Source organism: Zootoca vivipara, chromosome 3, assembly GCF_965207765.1.
Source record: "Zootoca vivipara chromosome 3, rZooViv2.hap1.1, whole genome shotgun sequence".
Classification (NCBI taxonomy): Eukaryota; Metazoa; Chordata; class Lepidosauria; order Squamata; family Lacertidae; genus Zootoca; species Zootoca vivipara.
Genome location: NC_142586.1, coordinates 79529354 through 79546765, shown reverse-complemented (window position 1 = coordinate 79546765; position 17412 = coordinate 79529354). Strand labels below are relative to the sequence as shown.

The 17412-nt window shown below is 40.1% G+C and overlaps 1 protein-coding gene across 4 annotated transcripts in view; it reads right to left on the bottom strand.

The window, feature by feature from the left end:
- Positions 1-2556: 2556 nt before the first annotated feature.
- Positions 2557-17412, bottom strand: part of CRIM1 (cysteine rich transmembrane BMP regulator 1) — a 131909-nt gene continuing 117053 nt past the window's right edge. For all 4 annotated transcript variants that reach the window (XM_035108298.3, XM_060272897.2, XM_035108299.3 and 1 more), the window contains 5 exons: positions 12070-12291; positions 9503-9697; positions 8263-8385; positions 6674-6861; positions 2557-5420 (listed from right to left, as the gene is read on the bottom strand). In XM_035108298.3, coding sequence (XP_034964189.3) covers positions 5244-5420; positions 6674-6861; positions 8263-8385; positions 9503-9697; positions 12070-12291 — 905 coding nt within the window. In that variant the 3' untranslated portion in view covers positions 2557-5243. The remainder of the gene's footprint in view (positions 5421-6673; positions 6862-8262; positions 8386-9502; positions 9698-12069; positions 12292-17412) is intronic.

Below are 17412 nucleotides of genomic sequence, written 5' to 3'. Positions count from 1 at the left end.
ATTTAAGCCATGCCAATTTAGAATTGTGATGTAATCTATGTATTATTTGATATTACCAGCTGACGAAGGCGTCCATATCGAAACAGGGCCCTGTCCTGGGTTTTCCCCCCTGAATCGACTCGGCACTTCAGCTTTATATAAAAAACAACTCTTTCGTGAACAATACTGGGGTCTTGCCCTGAATCGACTCAGCACTCTGGGTTTTTCCCCTGAATTGACTCGGCACTTCGGCTTCATATATAAAATGTGTATATATAATGGTACATTACAATGAAAATACACAAAAGATATCAATAAACAATAACAATAACTATCAACTCCTATTTCAGCGTATCTGAAGAAGTGTGCATGCACACGAAAGCTTATACCAAAATAAAAACTTAGTTGGTCTTTAAGGTGCTACTGAAGGAATTTTTTAAATAACTATCAAGCCAATTCCAAAAGTGTTCTAAAGGGTCGTTTTATAGAGAGCTGGAGTGCTGAGTAGATTCAGGGGAAGTATATATAATGGTACATTACAATGAAAAGACACAAAAGGTATCAATAAAAATAACTATCAAGCCGATTCCAAAAGTGTTCTAAAGGGTCGTTTTATATAGAGCTGGAGTGCCGAGTTGATTCAGGGCAAGACCCCAGTATTGTTCACGAAAGAGTTGTTTTGTGAATTCTAAGGTACAACACCTATTTGAAGCTACATATGCTCCTGTGAACTTGAAGCTTTTTTGTGTTCTGTTTAAATCTGTTCTTACTAGAATACATACCTTTATTTGACTGCAACTCGTGAGTAGGTTTTATTCCTTACATTGAAATTTCTGGCCAGAGTTCTTGGTATCTTTCCTTTCGGTTTAACTCACAACTAGAACTCCAACTTATTTGTTGTTCGTAAACTAAGCTGTTTGGGAACCAAGGTACCACTGTACTTTGCCCATTACTGTATATGTGTTTCTTTCAGGTACTTAAGCCCAGTAAATCTGAAGTGGCCCAATTTGAAGCAATAGTTGGCTCCTGTTTCTACATGCTGTGGAACCATAACCAGGAGCTGGTTCTGTGTGTAGAGCAGGGGTAGAGAACCTTTTTATTTTTGAGGACCACAGTCCTTTATGAGGGGCCCATATCAGTGGTGGACAGAGGAATAAATGCAGGTTTTTACCTTTGTACATGCCAAAGAGCGACCTGGCAGTAAATCAGAGTTCAGAGTTGGAGTAAACTCTTTATCAGCAAAAGCACAATCTGCAGAGACTAGGCCAAGTGTCGGGCCTAACGAGCATAGCTGCTCCTCCCTAGTAGGTCTTACCCCATGAATCAGTTCCTGAGACTGAAAGTCCCCGTCTCACCACAGCTGTCAACAAGTCCACTCCACTCCAGGGCTTTTCCCAAGAAAGTAGTGCCTGTGTCTGTGTGTAGCCAATCGCTCCTCCACCCTTTTCATGCCTTTCCTGGTTCTGGGAGATTGAGGGTGTGTGGAGCTTGTTGCAGCAGGAGGGGGAGATACCTGTGACTCTTCAGCAGCCTGACTCATCTCTGACTCGTTCTCGCCTCCTTCAGCTTCTGCATCTGATTCTGGACTTCTTTCTGCCACTCTTAGCTCCCTAAGCCCTGTTCCCTCTTCAACTTCTGACACCTCCTCTTCCCATTCTCCTCCCTCATCTCCAGCATCGTCCCATCACTGCTCCCTGGTCTCGAGTCTTCTTCCCTTGGTGGTTCTCCACCTGGTTTCTCCCACCATTCTTCTGCGTCCAACCAGTTCATGACAGTAGAGCCCTCTAGTTTCTTTGCACTCTCACATCCCTTTTTGGCCTCCATCCAGACCATAAAGAAGCACCATCAGAGTTCAAGGAAACATTCCAGCCAGGTAAAAGCACTCAAGGAGGGTGCAAAGCAAGACTGGTAAGGGGCGTGGATTTGGAGGTGATGTGACATAAGGGGAGTTTCAAGGGCCAGGCAGGGAGGTCTGGAGTGCTGCATTTGGCTCCTGGGCCCAAATGTCCCCACATACAGTGACAACACTGGCAATTGAGTCCTATTGGTTACATAAAGATACTTGCTGTCCCCCAGGCCACCCCCTTCCCATTTTTGTACTAAAATGCTCTCAATCTCTTTAACAACTGCTGCAGTGCCTGGTCAAGCAAACATTTTTGTCATACATCAGTATTAGTGGCATACCAACAGAATTAAGAGTGACGATAGAAAGTTCTGCATATGTCACAGTTAAGGATTATGTTAAGGATATGAATGCTTAAGCTTTGGTGAAATGTTTGGTACAATTCTTCAAAAATAAAGGGGAGAAATCCTCCCCCCAACATCCCAATATGGACTGAGCATGCTTAGTGGACACAAAATGTCGACTGTTGGAGGAAAGAAAAGAAAACAGAAAACTCAGTCAGGAAATTGGAATATCCTAGCAGAGGACACTGTTTGCTGGAATTGTGAACAGGCGTACTCTACACTGCAACATTGTGGCAGCAGGTTCCACTTGTATACCTTTTTTGCCACAATGTAACAAACAATAAAACACTAAAAGATGTTAAACATAACAGAGAAGAAATCAATTAGAAATTTATGAAAAGTTCATCAAGTTAATTTTTATTGTGCTGCCAAGAGCCAAATTACAAGAAACCGTCTTACATTTTAAAAAGTAAACAAGCAATCTGCCGAATTGCAGTGCACTCCAAGTGCCACATATGCATCTATTTATTTTTTCCAGAAAATTAGATCTGCATTTCTCTTACAAGAGCAAAACAGGAACCAAAGTAAAAGAATGTAATGGATACAGCACATAGGATAAATAATATCTTCAAAATAATAATAATAATAAAATAATAATAATAATAAAATAATAATAATAAAACATTTTACACCATGTCCTATATCCTGCTAATATTTCTCAGAATATGGCCTTGATTGTAAAATAAAAGCAAGCATTTACAATTTCTGGATAACGACTGCTTACTCTTATGAAAGGAATGGATGATTTATCTTGACAGAATCTGGGTAATAACTGGAGAGTAACATTTGTTTCAGTGTTGTCATGAGTATAAAATGCCGGGGGGGGGGGAACTACATTTTTTCTTTGTTTTTTGGAAACTGAATTTATAAACAGAAAAAATGTTGAGCCTTTATGATACACCTATTTTTCTCTTTGATGCAAACAGCTAGAACACTTTTTTGATATTCTAAAACAAGACATTTGTTAATCTTCGGATTAATAAATTAGGTCATATAATAAATTAGGTTTTTCAGTTTTAAAGTTCAGTAACCTCTGACCAAGTATTTACAACAATACTTGAGAGTTCCTTTACAAAAAATACATTTTCTTTTCACATTAAGCATACTGGGTATCTGTGTCTTATGACAAGCAACTGTAAAAGAAAGAGGCATACACAAATGGGCAGTTAGTATAAAAGTGCCAAGACATATTTGGAAAAGTTAATGTTGTATGATACAGTTAAAAGTTACGAGTCAAGCTGCAACAAACTTCCAGCTAGTTGTAGACTGTACTCCAGTAGTTGTTTCAAACAACTGTTTTCAAATATCTCCAAATGCTGATGCAGTTAAGTTGTGGAACTGATGAGTGCTGCCTGTATGTTATCAGTGTATCTAGCCAATGCATTGAATTAACAGCCTTTTTAAGGCCATGCAGGAAAAGAAAAAGGAACACACCCTGAAATGTAGCAAGTAGCAAGAGCAATGCTTACTGCTAAAATTGTGCACATACTGTACACATATGCAAACACAAGGGCACGCGTGCACACACACTTGCATACTCACACTTTCAAATCAAATAAAACTAGGTAGAATGAGATACTCTCATCTCGTCTTTCCTAAACACAAATGATTAAGCAAAAATGTGGAATGCCTGTGTTTCTGTTCTGGGTAAAATTTCAGTTAAAAATACATTCAACAGGGGAAAATACAAAATTATACTGATATATACTGTATATATAAATACCATATATATACTGTATATATACATACTGTATATATATATACACATATATAGTGTGTATATGTGTGTATGTATACACCACAGATGTATGGATACACATACACACATATACACACACACAGACATACAAATGCTTTGTTTCCAGCATAACTATATTTACATAAATATTTCTATAAAGCTAAAGTTTTAAAGAAGCATGATCTCCTTTCTTTCTGAGCTTCCAAAAAGGTGCTTGAGTAATATACAATTAAAATTAAGCAGCTTCCTAGCATGGAAGTTGTTTCTGGTCTGCATAATCAGTAACAGAAAAAAACCCTTAACATGATTTAAAAAATAATAATCTGAGCAAGATCTTCATCCAACAAATCTATTTCTTTTCCTCCAATGAAAAACTTTGAACCACCTGAAATTGATGCAGAATGGTAAAAGGAAAAAAAGACACACACACACACACACACACACACACACACACACACACACACACAAGCTCTGGAATCAGATGGTGTTTATAACTTTCCCTTCCTTTCTCTCCCTCACCACTACTGTTGTCAAAAGATCCAGTGCTCATATCAGGAATTATACAGGCCTTAGCCACTTGCTGATTGCAAAAAAAAAAAAAAACCTTGACAAACAGCATCAAAAGGAAAAACAAAAAGCAGCACAAGGTATAATTGTACACAGCTTCAATAATTCACCCTTTGTATTTCTGCTTTAATGTTCCCCTCACTATGTCATTAGCTCTTGCAGCTTCTGATCAGGTAGAAAAACATAGTTGCAGCTATACCACACCTGTGATGTGACAGGTTCTATATTTTTGTAGCACAGCTGGAAAAAAAACCCAGACTTGGTTATTTAAGTTCAGGTATGGTTATGCTTATACTTCACTGCAATAAATTCTATTTTGGAGTGATAGGAAAAAAGCTATATTCTTATATTGTTTGACTCCAAGTCAAGCTGACCAGCTTTTCTTCTTTGAGGCTTCCTGTTATTACCACTCAAACTCAACCCCAATTTCCCCTTTCCAAACAATCTCTATTACTATGTTACAAGCAAAACATCTTAACAAGTTTTAAAACTTTGGTTCTAAGAAAACACTTGGTCAGTTATCGCGAGGAGAAATGGGAATGCTTGTTCTGGCACATTGCAGGAGTCAGAGCCCATCCCAGTAAGGTCTTAGAGCTGTACATGAAGTCACAAATCCAATACAATCCACTAAGCAAGTGCACAATTCTAGTTTTATTTTAATAGCAGACTCAGTCTTTGTTTCTTCTTAACTTCTTTGTAAGGGTGCAACTTCTCACACTGTCTGATAGAAATTATCTGCCTGTAAGTTGTTCTGTTTTTGCATGCTGTAGAATCCACTGTATCTTGAGTCTGGGTCAGCAATTCTGAGCATCCTCTGAGAACTGTCCACCTGAACCATTGTTCCTTTCTTGCAGTCTACGTACACCAATTGATTGTTTAGACAAGAAGGCTGTTGGAATATAGAAAGGCACAGGATAGGAAGTCAGGACAGATGAAAAGCCACACGAGCTAGTAGCCCTTGCCACATCATTTGGTAGAGCATTTCATAAGTCAATTATGTGCTGTGCAGAACAGTGATTTATTTAACTTAGGAAGCTGGCTAGCCCAACTAGCTCAGTATTATCCATAATGACTGGGAGATGTTAACCAGAAGTTCACACAGGAATTTCCCCACCCTACCTGGAGGGGTCAGTGAATCTGGGACTTTTGCATGCAAAGAGCATGCTTTATCACTGAGCTGTGGCCTGAACCTCCTGCCAACAAATTAGCTCATGCTTTGCATGTAAAAAAACCAACCCAGGTTCAATCCTAAGGATCTCCATTTAAAAGAGTTGTGTAGCAGATAAAACCCCAAAGATCAGAATAGAGTAGACAATATTGGACAAGATGACAAATGATCTGATTTGGGTTCAAACAGCTTCTCAAGTCCCTGTGATTTTTATGAATGCAAGTTCTAGCATTGTGAGCATCACTGTTAACCATAATAGTTGGTCCCAATAAAGATTGGAATCAAAAGCTAGAGAACACAATCCAAATAGCAAAAGAACACTCAGTTAATTTGCATGCACAAAAGTGATCAAGGGCTCCATGAGTCCATCATTCAGATCCTTCACAGTGTACTCCTACTCTTGTGAATAATGGCAAGCAGAGAGGATTCAATAAGTACCTGAGGCAGCCTTTGGCCACAAAGGAAGGTCTCTCTGCTACCTATGACAAGTAATATTAAGGGCAGAAGGGAAAGCTTTATTTAACAAAGGCTGCATCTGCATTTCTTTATCTATCAAGGCCCAGGCAAGCGTTGATGTTTCAGACCTTGAACCTACTGGGGGGGCTCTAGATCAGGCACCCCCAAATTTGGCCCTCCAGATGTTTTGGGACTACAACTCCCATCATCCCTAGCTAACAGGACAGGTGGTCAAGGATGATGGGAATTGTAGTCCCAAAACATCTGGAGGGTTGAGTTTGGGGGTGCCTGCTGTAGATTTTATTTGAACTAGATCCTATACAATCTGGGATGTAATCTAAAACATGTTCAAAGGGAACAGCCAGACAGACATTAGTATTTGCCCTCCTGCCTTTTTGGAGCTTTCTGCCATCCCTTTTCAATTTTTGTTCAACTATCTTAGCCAGTTCAAGAAATCATGTTTATACCAAATGCAGTAAAAGACAGATGGTTTAATGCCTAAATAAAACTCTATTTACCTTTGTTGGTGCTCTGTAGCAGGATACTGGTATCCACTGCTTTTTCTGATTGATAAGTAGAAGTGCTATTATAAGAACGAGAGCTGTCATGATGGGCACTGTCACCCAGGCAAGAGAACTAAGAGATGCCTCTGCACTTGGTTGCGATCCTCTGGTTTCTCTATAATCCCCCTGAAGATGACCCATATCTGAAAGGTGTGAATAAGCATGTTGGTAATGAACAATTAAATAACACCCCTAATAAGAGTAGCTCCACCATGCCACTATTTTTAAAATCCCAAGACAAGACACCATATGCTACCCTGAGTAACAAGAATTCTACACTTTACCCCATCGAGTTACCTTGGACATGTATGGCGTGGCAGTGTCGCCCCCCCCCCGGTGGAAATGATGACACAATACACTTCAATTAAGGTTAATGGGCGTAAAAGGCCACAACTTTATTGGTTATGGATGTTGAGCAGTATTGGCTTAGGCATTGGACCCTAACTGGCTATATCCAACCCCAGCCCGTGTGCTGGAAGTCCGGGAAGGCTTAACCACCAGCCAAGGAGCCCAGTGATGCATATTGACAAGGAACTCCCCCCGGGGTCACCGATAGGGGTGTGCCATAGGGTCTAACCTCCCTAGGCTTCGGGCAGGGCCATGCCCCCAGAATCCTTTAACGGAATACCCCTCCATTTTCGGGGCATTATCTTACATAACAATATGACATGTAACAACAAAGTGAAAGAATACTATAAAATTACAGTAGAATGCATGAAATATTTCCATGGCACTAAAACATCCTATTTAAGACATGGAAGGGAACTGATTCTGGTAAAGTCCATTATGTTTGAATCCAACATACCTGAAGGATCACCTCTTCTTCCTTACTCTTTACAGCAGGGGTGGGTAACCTTTGGCCCTCCAAATATTATTGGGACTACAGCTCCCAATTCCCTGACTACTGGCAGTGTTGGCTGAGGTGGACAGAATTTGCGAGTCCAACATCTGGAGAGCCACAGGTGCACTGCTCAGCCTTTTGAGTTGACTTTCATCTTGAGTTTACCATTTTACACAACATTGTGACCACACTGTTGGCAGGGAAGGCCCCCCCCCCCAGTGAGGGATGCCTCAATGCACCTGCCCAAACAGTAGGCAGAAGCTACTAGCAGCAGCGTTCTCCATACAATGGCAAACAGAAAGCAAGGCACAGCAATCTCAGGAGCCATGGAATCCTGAGCTATCCCTGCTGCCATCAAGTGAAACCACGTTTCATGAGGCTATTCCTATTGTCTTATTGTTATAAGACAAATGTGAGATATGAGGTTGATTGCAAAGACACCTACAATAGGTGATGTGGGTGAATGTAGACTAAACATACAATGCTAGTATCAATATAAGCAGTAACTCGTAAGTAGTTGGATGTAAAAAGAGAAGAAGAAAAAAGAAGAGTAGTATGGCGGTAGATACTGGACTTAGGCTCTGTAGTGAAACCTGGTTCTCTTAGATAAACATTTTTTAAAAGACTCCAAAAAGTGATTTTGAGGGGGGGGGGGGAGAACTTCCTAAGCAGCCTCTGATTCATGACATGAAATACAATTTACCTCTGTGGATATGAACAATGTCATTTTCACTGTGTGTAGGCCAAACTGGTGCTTGCAGTTCATTATCTCCTCTATGATTTGTCTTCTCAATTGGAATGTTGGTAGGTTCAGGTACATACATTTCTATTAAAAAAAGAAAATTGTCAAAGGAACTTATAGCCATTAAGCTTCATCCCATTAAGATGCATTTCTTACATCTTAATGTTTTACTCTATCCTGCCCACCTACTACTTCTATCGTGAGGCCAAAGTAAAACTAAGAAGTGTTTGAGATACCTTTTGATACTTCATTAATGTTTTTCTTGATATTTTCTGGCACATTTGTTGTTCCTGAACATGATCAAGAAGGTAATTTTTGAGTAATAAAAAATAAAATCATTTAAACAAAGGGCTGTTTTAAGTGTATCATACTGGAAAAAGGCACAAACTTAGGCTCATGTGCTCTTCTCTCTTCTTCGAGTACTGCTTCATGGAGGAGATTCGAAAAAGTTGCTTCCTCTTTAACAGTAGCTGTAATTTATTGTTATATCCAAAAAGGGCAAATTGTGGTTCAACTACAGCTTATTTTCAAACAGTTATGCCTGAGAGGACAAAATGGGTAGGCGTGTGTGTGAACCTATGGCTATCTAATGTTAAATCATAGTTTACTTAACATCTGAAATAGGCCAAATAAAATACTGTAAAAACTGAGTTAGATTAAAATAAATAAATAAATAAATAAATAAATAAATAAGGAATTTCTGTTAATTAAAGCATATTTGAATGGCTGAATTAGTTGTTCTGAGAGAAAACAGGAAAATATTCATTTGCTGTATTCCAAATCCTGATTCAAGATATATTATATCTGAAACACAATGTTTACTTAATCCTCAGTCTAAATCAGACATCCCCAACCTTCGGCCCTCCAGATGTTTTGGACTGCAATTCCCATCATCCCTGACCACTGGTCCTGTTAGCTAGGGATCATGGGAGTTGTAGGCCAAAACATCTGGAGGGCTGCAGGTTGGGGATGCCTGGTCTAAATGATACCAGTGGTTTCGTCTTATCTTTCTCAACACAGTAGCTTAGATTGTAAGATAGTTGTTGGGAAGGTCTTAAAGAAGACAGTTTGGTTACCAGTAGGTCTTGGAATCCTGGATGTGCATACCATAGTATTTGCTTGTCTAGGCTAAGTGATTAACTATTTTATGCATGTGCAAAATTCCTGATAAACTCTTAACATGAATATGAACATAACTTACCTGGACACATGGGACAGCAACTTCCTTCCACGTTGATGGGCTCCACACAAGGAAGAGGAGGGCAGCTGACTGTGGAGCAAAGGGTCTGACCCTGCAGACAATAGCAGTGTGTGCAGCTATCAATATCCCAACGCTCTTCATCTGCATATGTTTTCCCATTAAAGTGACACACTGCCTTCTTTGATGATGTGTCTTCTGTTGAAATAATATTGCCACAATTGAGAGTTTAGAAAGCCATTTCAGAGTAATTGAAAAAGGGAAACAACTGATTATAGGGCCCTGCCTTGGGACTAGATGATTTGTTGTTGTCGTTGCGTGGCAGATTGACATTCTGCTCTTGACTGGAAGCATCTGTTTACTGCTAATCAAATTAATATATAGCAGGTACTGAAATTCTGTTATGAGGAGAAAGGAATCAAATAAATTTTGCAGATCTTCTGAGATCTGAATTGTTTTCTTCAACTTTTCCAGTTAGTGAGAAATCAAAACATTTTTTTGTGTTAACAATTTTCAGTTTATAAAATAGATAACATATCTATTTAATGTGGTGCTGTGACTGAAGTATCAATACTAACCAGCAAAATCAGAGTTAAAACCTTTGCTCAGTTAGTTTGAAGTCATTAGGTTAGTTTCCTTTCTCTGCATTAATTCCCCCTCTGTGAAATGGTAATAACAGTCTGCCTTATACCTGATAAGCAGATATAACCTGATAAGCAGTGGAAAGACTTAAATGTACTGGGGGGGAAATATTAATAGAGCCATTATGCTAAAGCCAAAACTGGTTTTACTTAAGCTACCTTAAGTAAAATAAGTCCACAGTTCTTTTTTCTCTTGGTTTCCAACGAAATTCAAAATAAAAACTATATACTGTATTTCTATGCTTAATGAAACTATATTTTAAGAGTTTCAGAAACTCAAGCAGAGATGCATGAAACCAAAACCCCTCTTATTCTGGGCTGGGATATTTGGCTTAGGTGATCTTCCGGCATCCCACTGGCTGCTGAGCAGTATTATGTAAGGTTCCCCTCTGGCGGGAATGGTATGTTCTGAGGGCAAGAAGTGGGCAATGGATGCCAATACGGTCTCACAGCCATTGTGAGACAGCATCAGACACAATTGTCTTGCCCTTCGCTTCCCTGCAGTCACAACCCTAAATTGCTAAGATCAGTGACTTTAGTAACTTTATGAATGATTACTTACAATGTTTTCTATTTGCTACATTTTAATTCTAACTTTTCTACAAGATGCTTGCTGGGGTGCACATGATTCCTCCATTTTATCCTCATATCATGGTTCATACATTTCTGGGTTACTGGATTATTTCTAGGATCTTCCCTATTCAGAAATTGCTGAGGAAATATTTCAGTATCCACGTTTAGGGGATTACTCTATAGTGAACAACTAGGATGGCATGATTTGGGTATTGACTTCTATGTAGTGTGGGGAGACCCCAGTGGAAGAGGGGTGTTGAAGAAACACAATAACCTGAGGCTTATTACAGGTGTGGTGGGCTTAAAATATCAGCCAAATGACCCCTAGATATTTTGGACTACAAATGCCATCTGCCTCAGCATGGCCAATGGTCAAAGGTGATGGGAGATTTAATTTAAAACTTGTGGATGGCACTAGGTTGGGGAAGGCTGTCCTGGAGTCTTGACGTTAAAAAATTCCATCAAGCACCCAGCCACAACCTTCACCTATCTGTTAAAAAATATGTTCAGAATCTTGGTCTTTTGAATATAAGTCTGCCATATTGAAAGCATGTAAAACACTGGCTGTTCCCAAGGTTCATTGCTGAGGGAGGCACTTTTATGTGCACCTGGTCTCTCTTCTGCACGGTAATTTTTTGCTGTTGACAACAAATGGAAGCCAAATGCATGGTATGGAACCATGGACTGTGCCATGATGAGTGGGATCAAAAACATTGTTTCAATGTGCAGTGCTGTCAAAAATAGGAGTGTTTGCATATGTAATTCTTTGTATGCTGGGGTGGGGGCAAGAGTTATTATAATTTAAATCTGTTTCTAGGCAGAAGAGGGTCCTCTTAATAACTAAAGATAATCTTTTTGCAGCAGATATTCCTTATCCTTACTAAAATAAAGTTTAAAATAAGAGATTAAAGGATAATGTCACTGCATTAAAAACAAACAAACAAACAAACAAACAAACAAACACCCCTTAATGTCTAGTTGCACCCTTCAGCTCCATTGACACCAATGAAATACAGTTTTTTGGTTAAGTCAAGTTCCACTACTTTTAGTGGGAGCAAGGCATGACTCATTATGGCTGGATCCTGGATCGATAAAAATAAGAACCTATTTTGGCCCAAATTGCAACAGCACATTCTCAATCCTATGAAATGCTTTCATGTTAGAAGATGACATACATAAAATATATCTGCTAATAGTATTAATAAAAATAGTATCACTGTTCTCAGCAGAAACAGCAGGATACACCAGAAATACAGCATAGAAGTCAAATAAGGTAAAAATTGAGAAGACACCAGGATATGGAGAAACTGAAAAAGCCCTCCTATCACATCCTTCTTTCCCCTTTTCAGAACTTACCTATACAGTAAGGACAACACTGTCCCTTTCTCAAAACAGGTCTGTCACAAGATACTGGAGGGCAAGACTCAGAATAGCAGCTGATTTCACCATCCATGCAAATGCAACTGGTACAAACATTGGGCTTCCAGGATTCAGCAGTCAGGAAAATATCACCATCATCATTTTTGCAGTAGCTGGGCATGCTCTCGTTGCTTGACAAGGAAGGCTGAACTGGCTCATCTAAAAATATAAGCATGCAAATGAGCAATCAAGACTTGCAAGGCCCTGCCTATCCAAACCAGTGGGAGAAGTCATCCTGTTAAATGAATGTCCTCCAGTCCACTCAGGGAAAATCTAGAAAATGACTTTGGTAAGCAATTTAGTTTTCAACAGTTGCTCTCCTATCTTTCATAGTGTAATTTTTATTTAAAGGCTTATCTGCACAGTTCTTTGTGATACAAAGTACATACAAGCCATGAAAGATTTCTGAATTTTGGCAACATTACCTATCACACAGTTCCCTCATTCTTATATCACTATAGACTTGCATTTGGAGAAAAAGAGGTACAACTTTGAGATAGCATTATGAGAAAGTACAGCTAGCTGTTAATTGAGTCATGCCCAGGAAGTTGATCCACACATACATTCCCTGAATACAAAGGCTGCACTACTTCTGGGGCATGCTTAATCAACAGTAGTGGGTCTCACAAGGCCAAAGGAGCAACTTGGCAGTACAGAAAATGTTAGCATTTTCACCCCTCCCAATGTGAGAATCAGAAAGTCTCCAGAGAGAGAAGTGGGCGGGAACTGTTCCTTCAGTAAATTGCCTTCCTGACTCAGCTAATTTAGTAAGGCGTGGTATTGTTATATTGCTCTGTAGCTGTTGTGAGTATCTCTGGCTCTCTGTTATGCTGTGTGTTTGCAGTGAGAGCTGTTTGTAACAGCCTATGTATATATTCTGTAAATAGCTTGAAGTAATAAAAGAGGATTAAAAACCTCTGCCGCAGATCCATTGTTTATTGAAGCAGGAGGTGCTCCAGTCGTCCTGTTAGCCCAGTTGGGGCAGAAGAGGGACTGAAGACGTGGATATAACCTCATAAAACTATCATATGGTAGCAGAGGATGGTTTCTGCGGATGCATGAGTTGCGCAGTGGACGCGTGCTTTGCTGTGTTGCTTGGCTGCTGAGAGGGAGGACGGTTCTGCTGATCCAGTTTTCCTTTGATGCTGTACATCGTCTCCAGGCCTGGATGAGCTGTTGCTGCTGTTGGCTGGACGGAGTTCTGATGCTGCACATTGCCAAGTCGTAAGCTGTTTAATTTCAAGCTGATTTACAGAGAGGCATGCTTAAAGCTGCCAAAAGGACAAGAGACGCTTTTCCAGTTTGCCTAAATTAATTGTGCTGAAAGGGGGAGTGAAGTTGCTGGGAGAGTCAAGGCTTTTTGTGTTGCACGAAGGGAAGTGTCTTGCTGTTAATTTAAAACGCAGACATGGCTTCTGCACATATCAGCCAAATGGCCCTGTCTTTTCCTCTCCTGACGCCATAAACGTACCCTACCTGGCAAGTTAAAATGAAGGCACTTTTACAAAGAGAAAAGCTTTATCATACCATAGAGGATGATGCCCCCGATGAGACTGATGATGATTGGGCAGCCTGGCATGAGGCAGACATGAGAGCCAGGGGGACAATTGTTTTGAGTGTCTCAGACCATTTGTTGGTCAATTTAGAGAATGAGGAGACTGCAAAGGCTGTTTGGAATAAACTTAAAGATATGCATCTACGTCAAAATGCAGGCTCAACTGTGTTATTTTTTAAGAAACTATGTAGGCTGGAGCTGCAGAAAGATGGCAATTTGCCCAGCCACCTTGCTCAATTAAAACGTCTCAGACAGGACCTTGCCCAGCGAGACTTGAATTTGTCAGAGGCTGTTTTTGCAATGCTCATGATGAATAGCCTAGATGAGTCGTATGATGCAGTTGCTACTCAGCTATCCACATTGCCTAATGATCGTTTAACAGAGGATCATGTATCTGCTGTGCTCATGAATGAATGGGATCGCAGACAAACTGCAAGAGAGAATCGAGGCAAAGTTATTGAGAGTGTTTTCAAGCCTTCGGCAGGAGAAAGTGAAACTTCTGCTAAAGCTCTTAAAACTCTACGCTGCTACTCTTGTGGTGAATTTGGGCATTACAGGAATCGATGTAGGAAGACTTTAAAGCAAAAGGACAACTTCAAAGGCAGAGGGGGAGGAGGCCGAAAACCCCAAGGACCAGCTGCATCAAAAGCTTTGGTCTCACGTTGCTCTAAAAAACTCAAACGTTCTGTTTTCATTGTCGACTCAGGAGCAACCCGGCATGTTGCCAATAATAAAGACCTCTTTGTTCATCTGGAGAAACAGGGAGGAGCCATTCATCAAGCAGATGGGTCGTCAATTAAGAGTTTGGCTCAGGGTACTGTGTTTTTGCAGAGCCTAAATGCAACAGTTAGCAATGTTATGTATGCTCCTCATTTGCAGGATAATCTCCTAAGTATTCTCAGTTAGATGCTCTAGGATTTAAAGTGGTGTTTGAAAACTCTCGGTGCGAAATTCTTCGAGATAACAAACTCATTCTTTATGCCAAGTGTGTTGATGGTTTATATGTATTGCCTTTTGCTCCAGGTGCAGCTGCTAAAGCAACTAGAGAAATTGAAAAGGCATGCTGTAACATATCAGTAGATAAGAATGAGAAAATGCATAACCACTGTATTCATGATTATCACAGTTTGTTTGGTCATTTGCATTTCCAAGCAGTGGCAAAAATGCAATATATGATTGAGGGCATGAAAGTCCAAAAGTGTCCTTACCACATGAAATGTGTTTCTTGTGCAGAGAATAAGATTAGACAAGCTCCCAAAGGTAGAAAGTCTGGGAGGGAAGTAAAAAAACCTTTTGAGATGGTGCATGCAGATTTGGTTGGACCTCTAGCGCTCTCTAGAGGCAACTCACGTTACTTCATGGTTCTGATTGATTCTTATTCCAAATATGTTTGGGTTTATGTACTGCAGAAAAAGTCTGAAGCCTTTTTAAGGTTCAAACAGTTTTGTGCATGGCTAAAAAATGTGCACAATGAGCAGGTGCGTCACTTTTACAGTGACAAAGGTGGAGAGTTTTGTTCAGAGCAATTTGAGAGCTTTCTTGCTGAACAGGGTATAGAGCACATGACTGCCACACCCAGATCTCCATGGATGAATGGTTTGTGTGAAAGAGTAAACCAAACCTTGCAACAAGGTATTAAAACTCTGTTGCACGATTCAGGCCTACCCAATCCCTTTTGGGGGGAAGCTTTATCGTGTTTTACTTATGTTTATAACAGAAGATATCAATCAGCCATTGGTTGCACCCCATATGAAATGCTGTTCAGGAAAAAACCATTTGTGAAGCATTTGAAAATTTTTGGTTCAGAAGTATGGGTGCATACTTTGCAAAATGACAAACTGAGTAAATGTGGTCAACATGGCATCTTTCTAGGGTACGAGAAAGGTTCATACCGTGTGCTAATGACAGACACAAAAACAATTAGGTTGACCAGAAGTATGGATTGTAACCCAAAATGGGACAAAGTTGGTATTTTTCAGTGCTACCCCATTTCTGGTGATGATGACACAAAGCCAGAAAAGAAAGAGGCAGATCCTGTTACTGCTAATGAATCTAGCGTTAGTGAGGAATCTGACACTGACACAGACTATCAGAGTGCAAAAGCCTCAGTTAAACAGACAGATGAATCAGACACTGATGTAAATGTAGAACCTTTGTTTACAATGGGTCACCATTCTCCCAAGGAGGAAATGGACCCAGAGGATCTGAGAATTTTGCGCAGGTCCGAAAGAGCCACCAAGGGAAGACCGCCAAAGCGATTTTCCAAAGAGTTTGCAAAAGCTGTCATTACTAGCGACTCAGATACAGTGTTTGAACCAGCCAGCTGCAAAGAGGTTCAAAACTTGTCCGCAAAGGATGCTGAACCTTGGCTTAATGCCATGAAATCGGAGTTAAAATCCCTGAAACAAAATGAGACATGGGAATTGGTTCCAAGAGAACCAGGTATGAAATTTGTAGACAGCAGGTGGATTTTCAAAGTAAAAACGGACCAGCATGGTAAAGTTGCCAGATATAAAGCCAGGCTAGTGGCACGTGGTTTTTCTCAGATACCTGACCAGGATTACCATGAGACGTACTCACCAACAGTCAGATTTGAGAGTGTTAGACTCTTAATGAAACTTGCTGCTGAAGAAGGCATGACTATATCGCATCATGACGTAAATACTGCGTTTTTGTACGGAATTCTTGATGAGAATATTTATATGCTGCCACCAGATGGAGTGCAAGTCAAAAAGGGAATGGTGTGCAAGTTAAAAAAATCCCTATATGGTTTGAAGCAAAGTGCTCGTTGCTGGCACACTAAACTAACTGAAGTGCTGTTTTCTTTAGGATTCCAACAAGGAAAGGCTGATTCTTGTGTTTTTGTGAAAGAGTGTAATCAACAAAAGCTATTTTGTATTTGCTTCGTTGATGATATCTTATTTCTGTGGAAAGATATTAATATTTACAAAAGCACTCTTGGGAAATTGCAGAAGCATTTCGACATGAAAGATCTAGGGGAAGTCAGTAATTACCTCTCTCTGGAAGTAGAGAGAAATGAGAAAGGTGATGTTTTGCTGCACCAAACATGCAAAATCAATGAATTGCTGAAAAAGTTAAACCTGACTGATGCAAATGCTGTAGATACCCCTATGGTCACAGGTTTCCAGCATGACACAAATGCTGAGGCATTTTCTGACACCACATTGTTCCGGAGTGTGTTAGGCAAGCTCAGTTTTGTAGCAAGGTGTACCAGGCCAGACATTGCCATTGGTGTGAATTTGCTCAGTAGATATGCTAATCAGCCCACAGTATCTGACTGGAAAGCTTTAAAACGCATAGTTAGATATTTAAAGGGCACTATGCATTATCGATTAAGACTTTCAAGCCAAAAATCAGGAGGTCTTGAAATCTATGCAGACGCCAGTTTTGGCAGTGACTCAATGGATGGAAGGAGTACATCAGGCGTGTGTTATCTGTACAATCAGTGCTTGTTTGATTGGAATTGTAAGAAGCAAGCAACGGTGAGCACGAGTTCATGTGAAGCAGAACTCAATGCTCTAACTCTATCACTTATGAATGTAGAGTGGTTATTGCAGCTATGTCAAGATATGAGAATAAAGGTTTCGTGTCCAATTCCAGTTTATCAGGACAACAAAGCCTGCATAGCGTTGATCCAATCAGAAGGGTGCAAGCAGAAAACAAAACATTTACAGATTAAAATGCACCGCGCCAGAGAATGTATT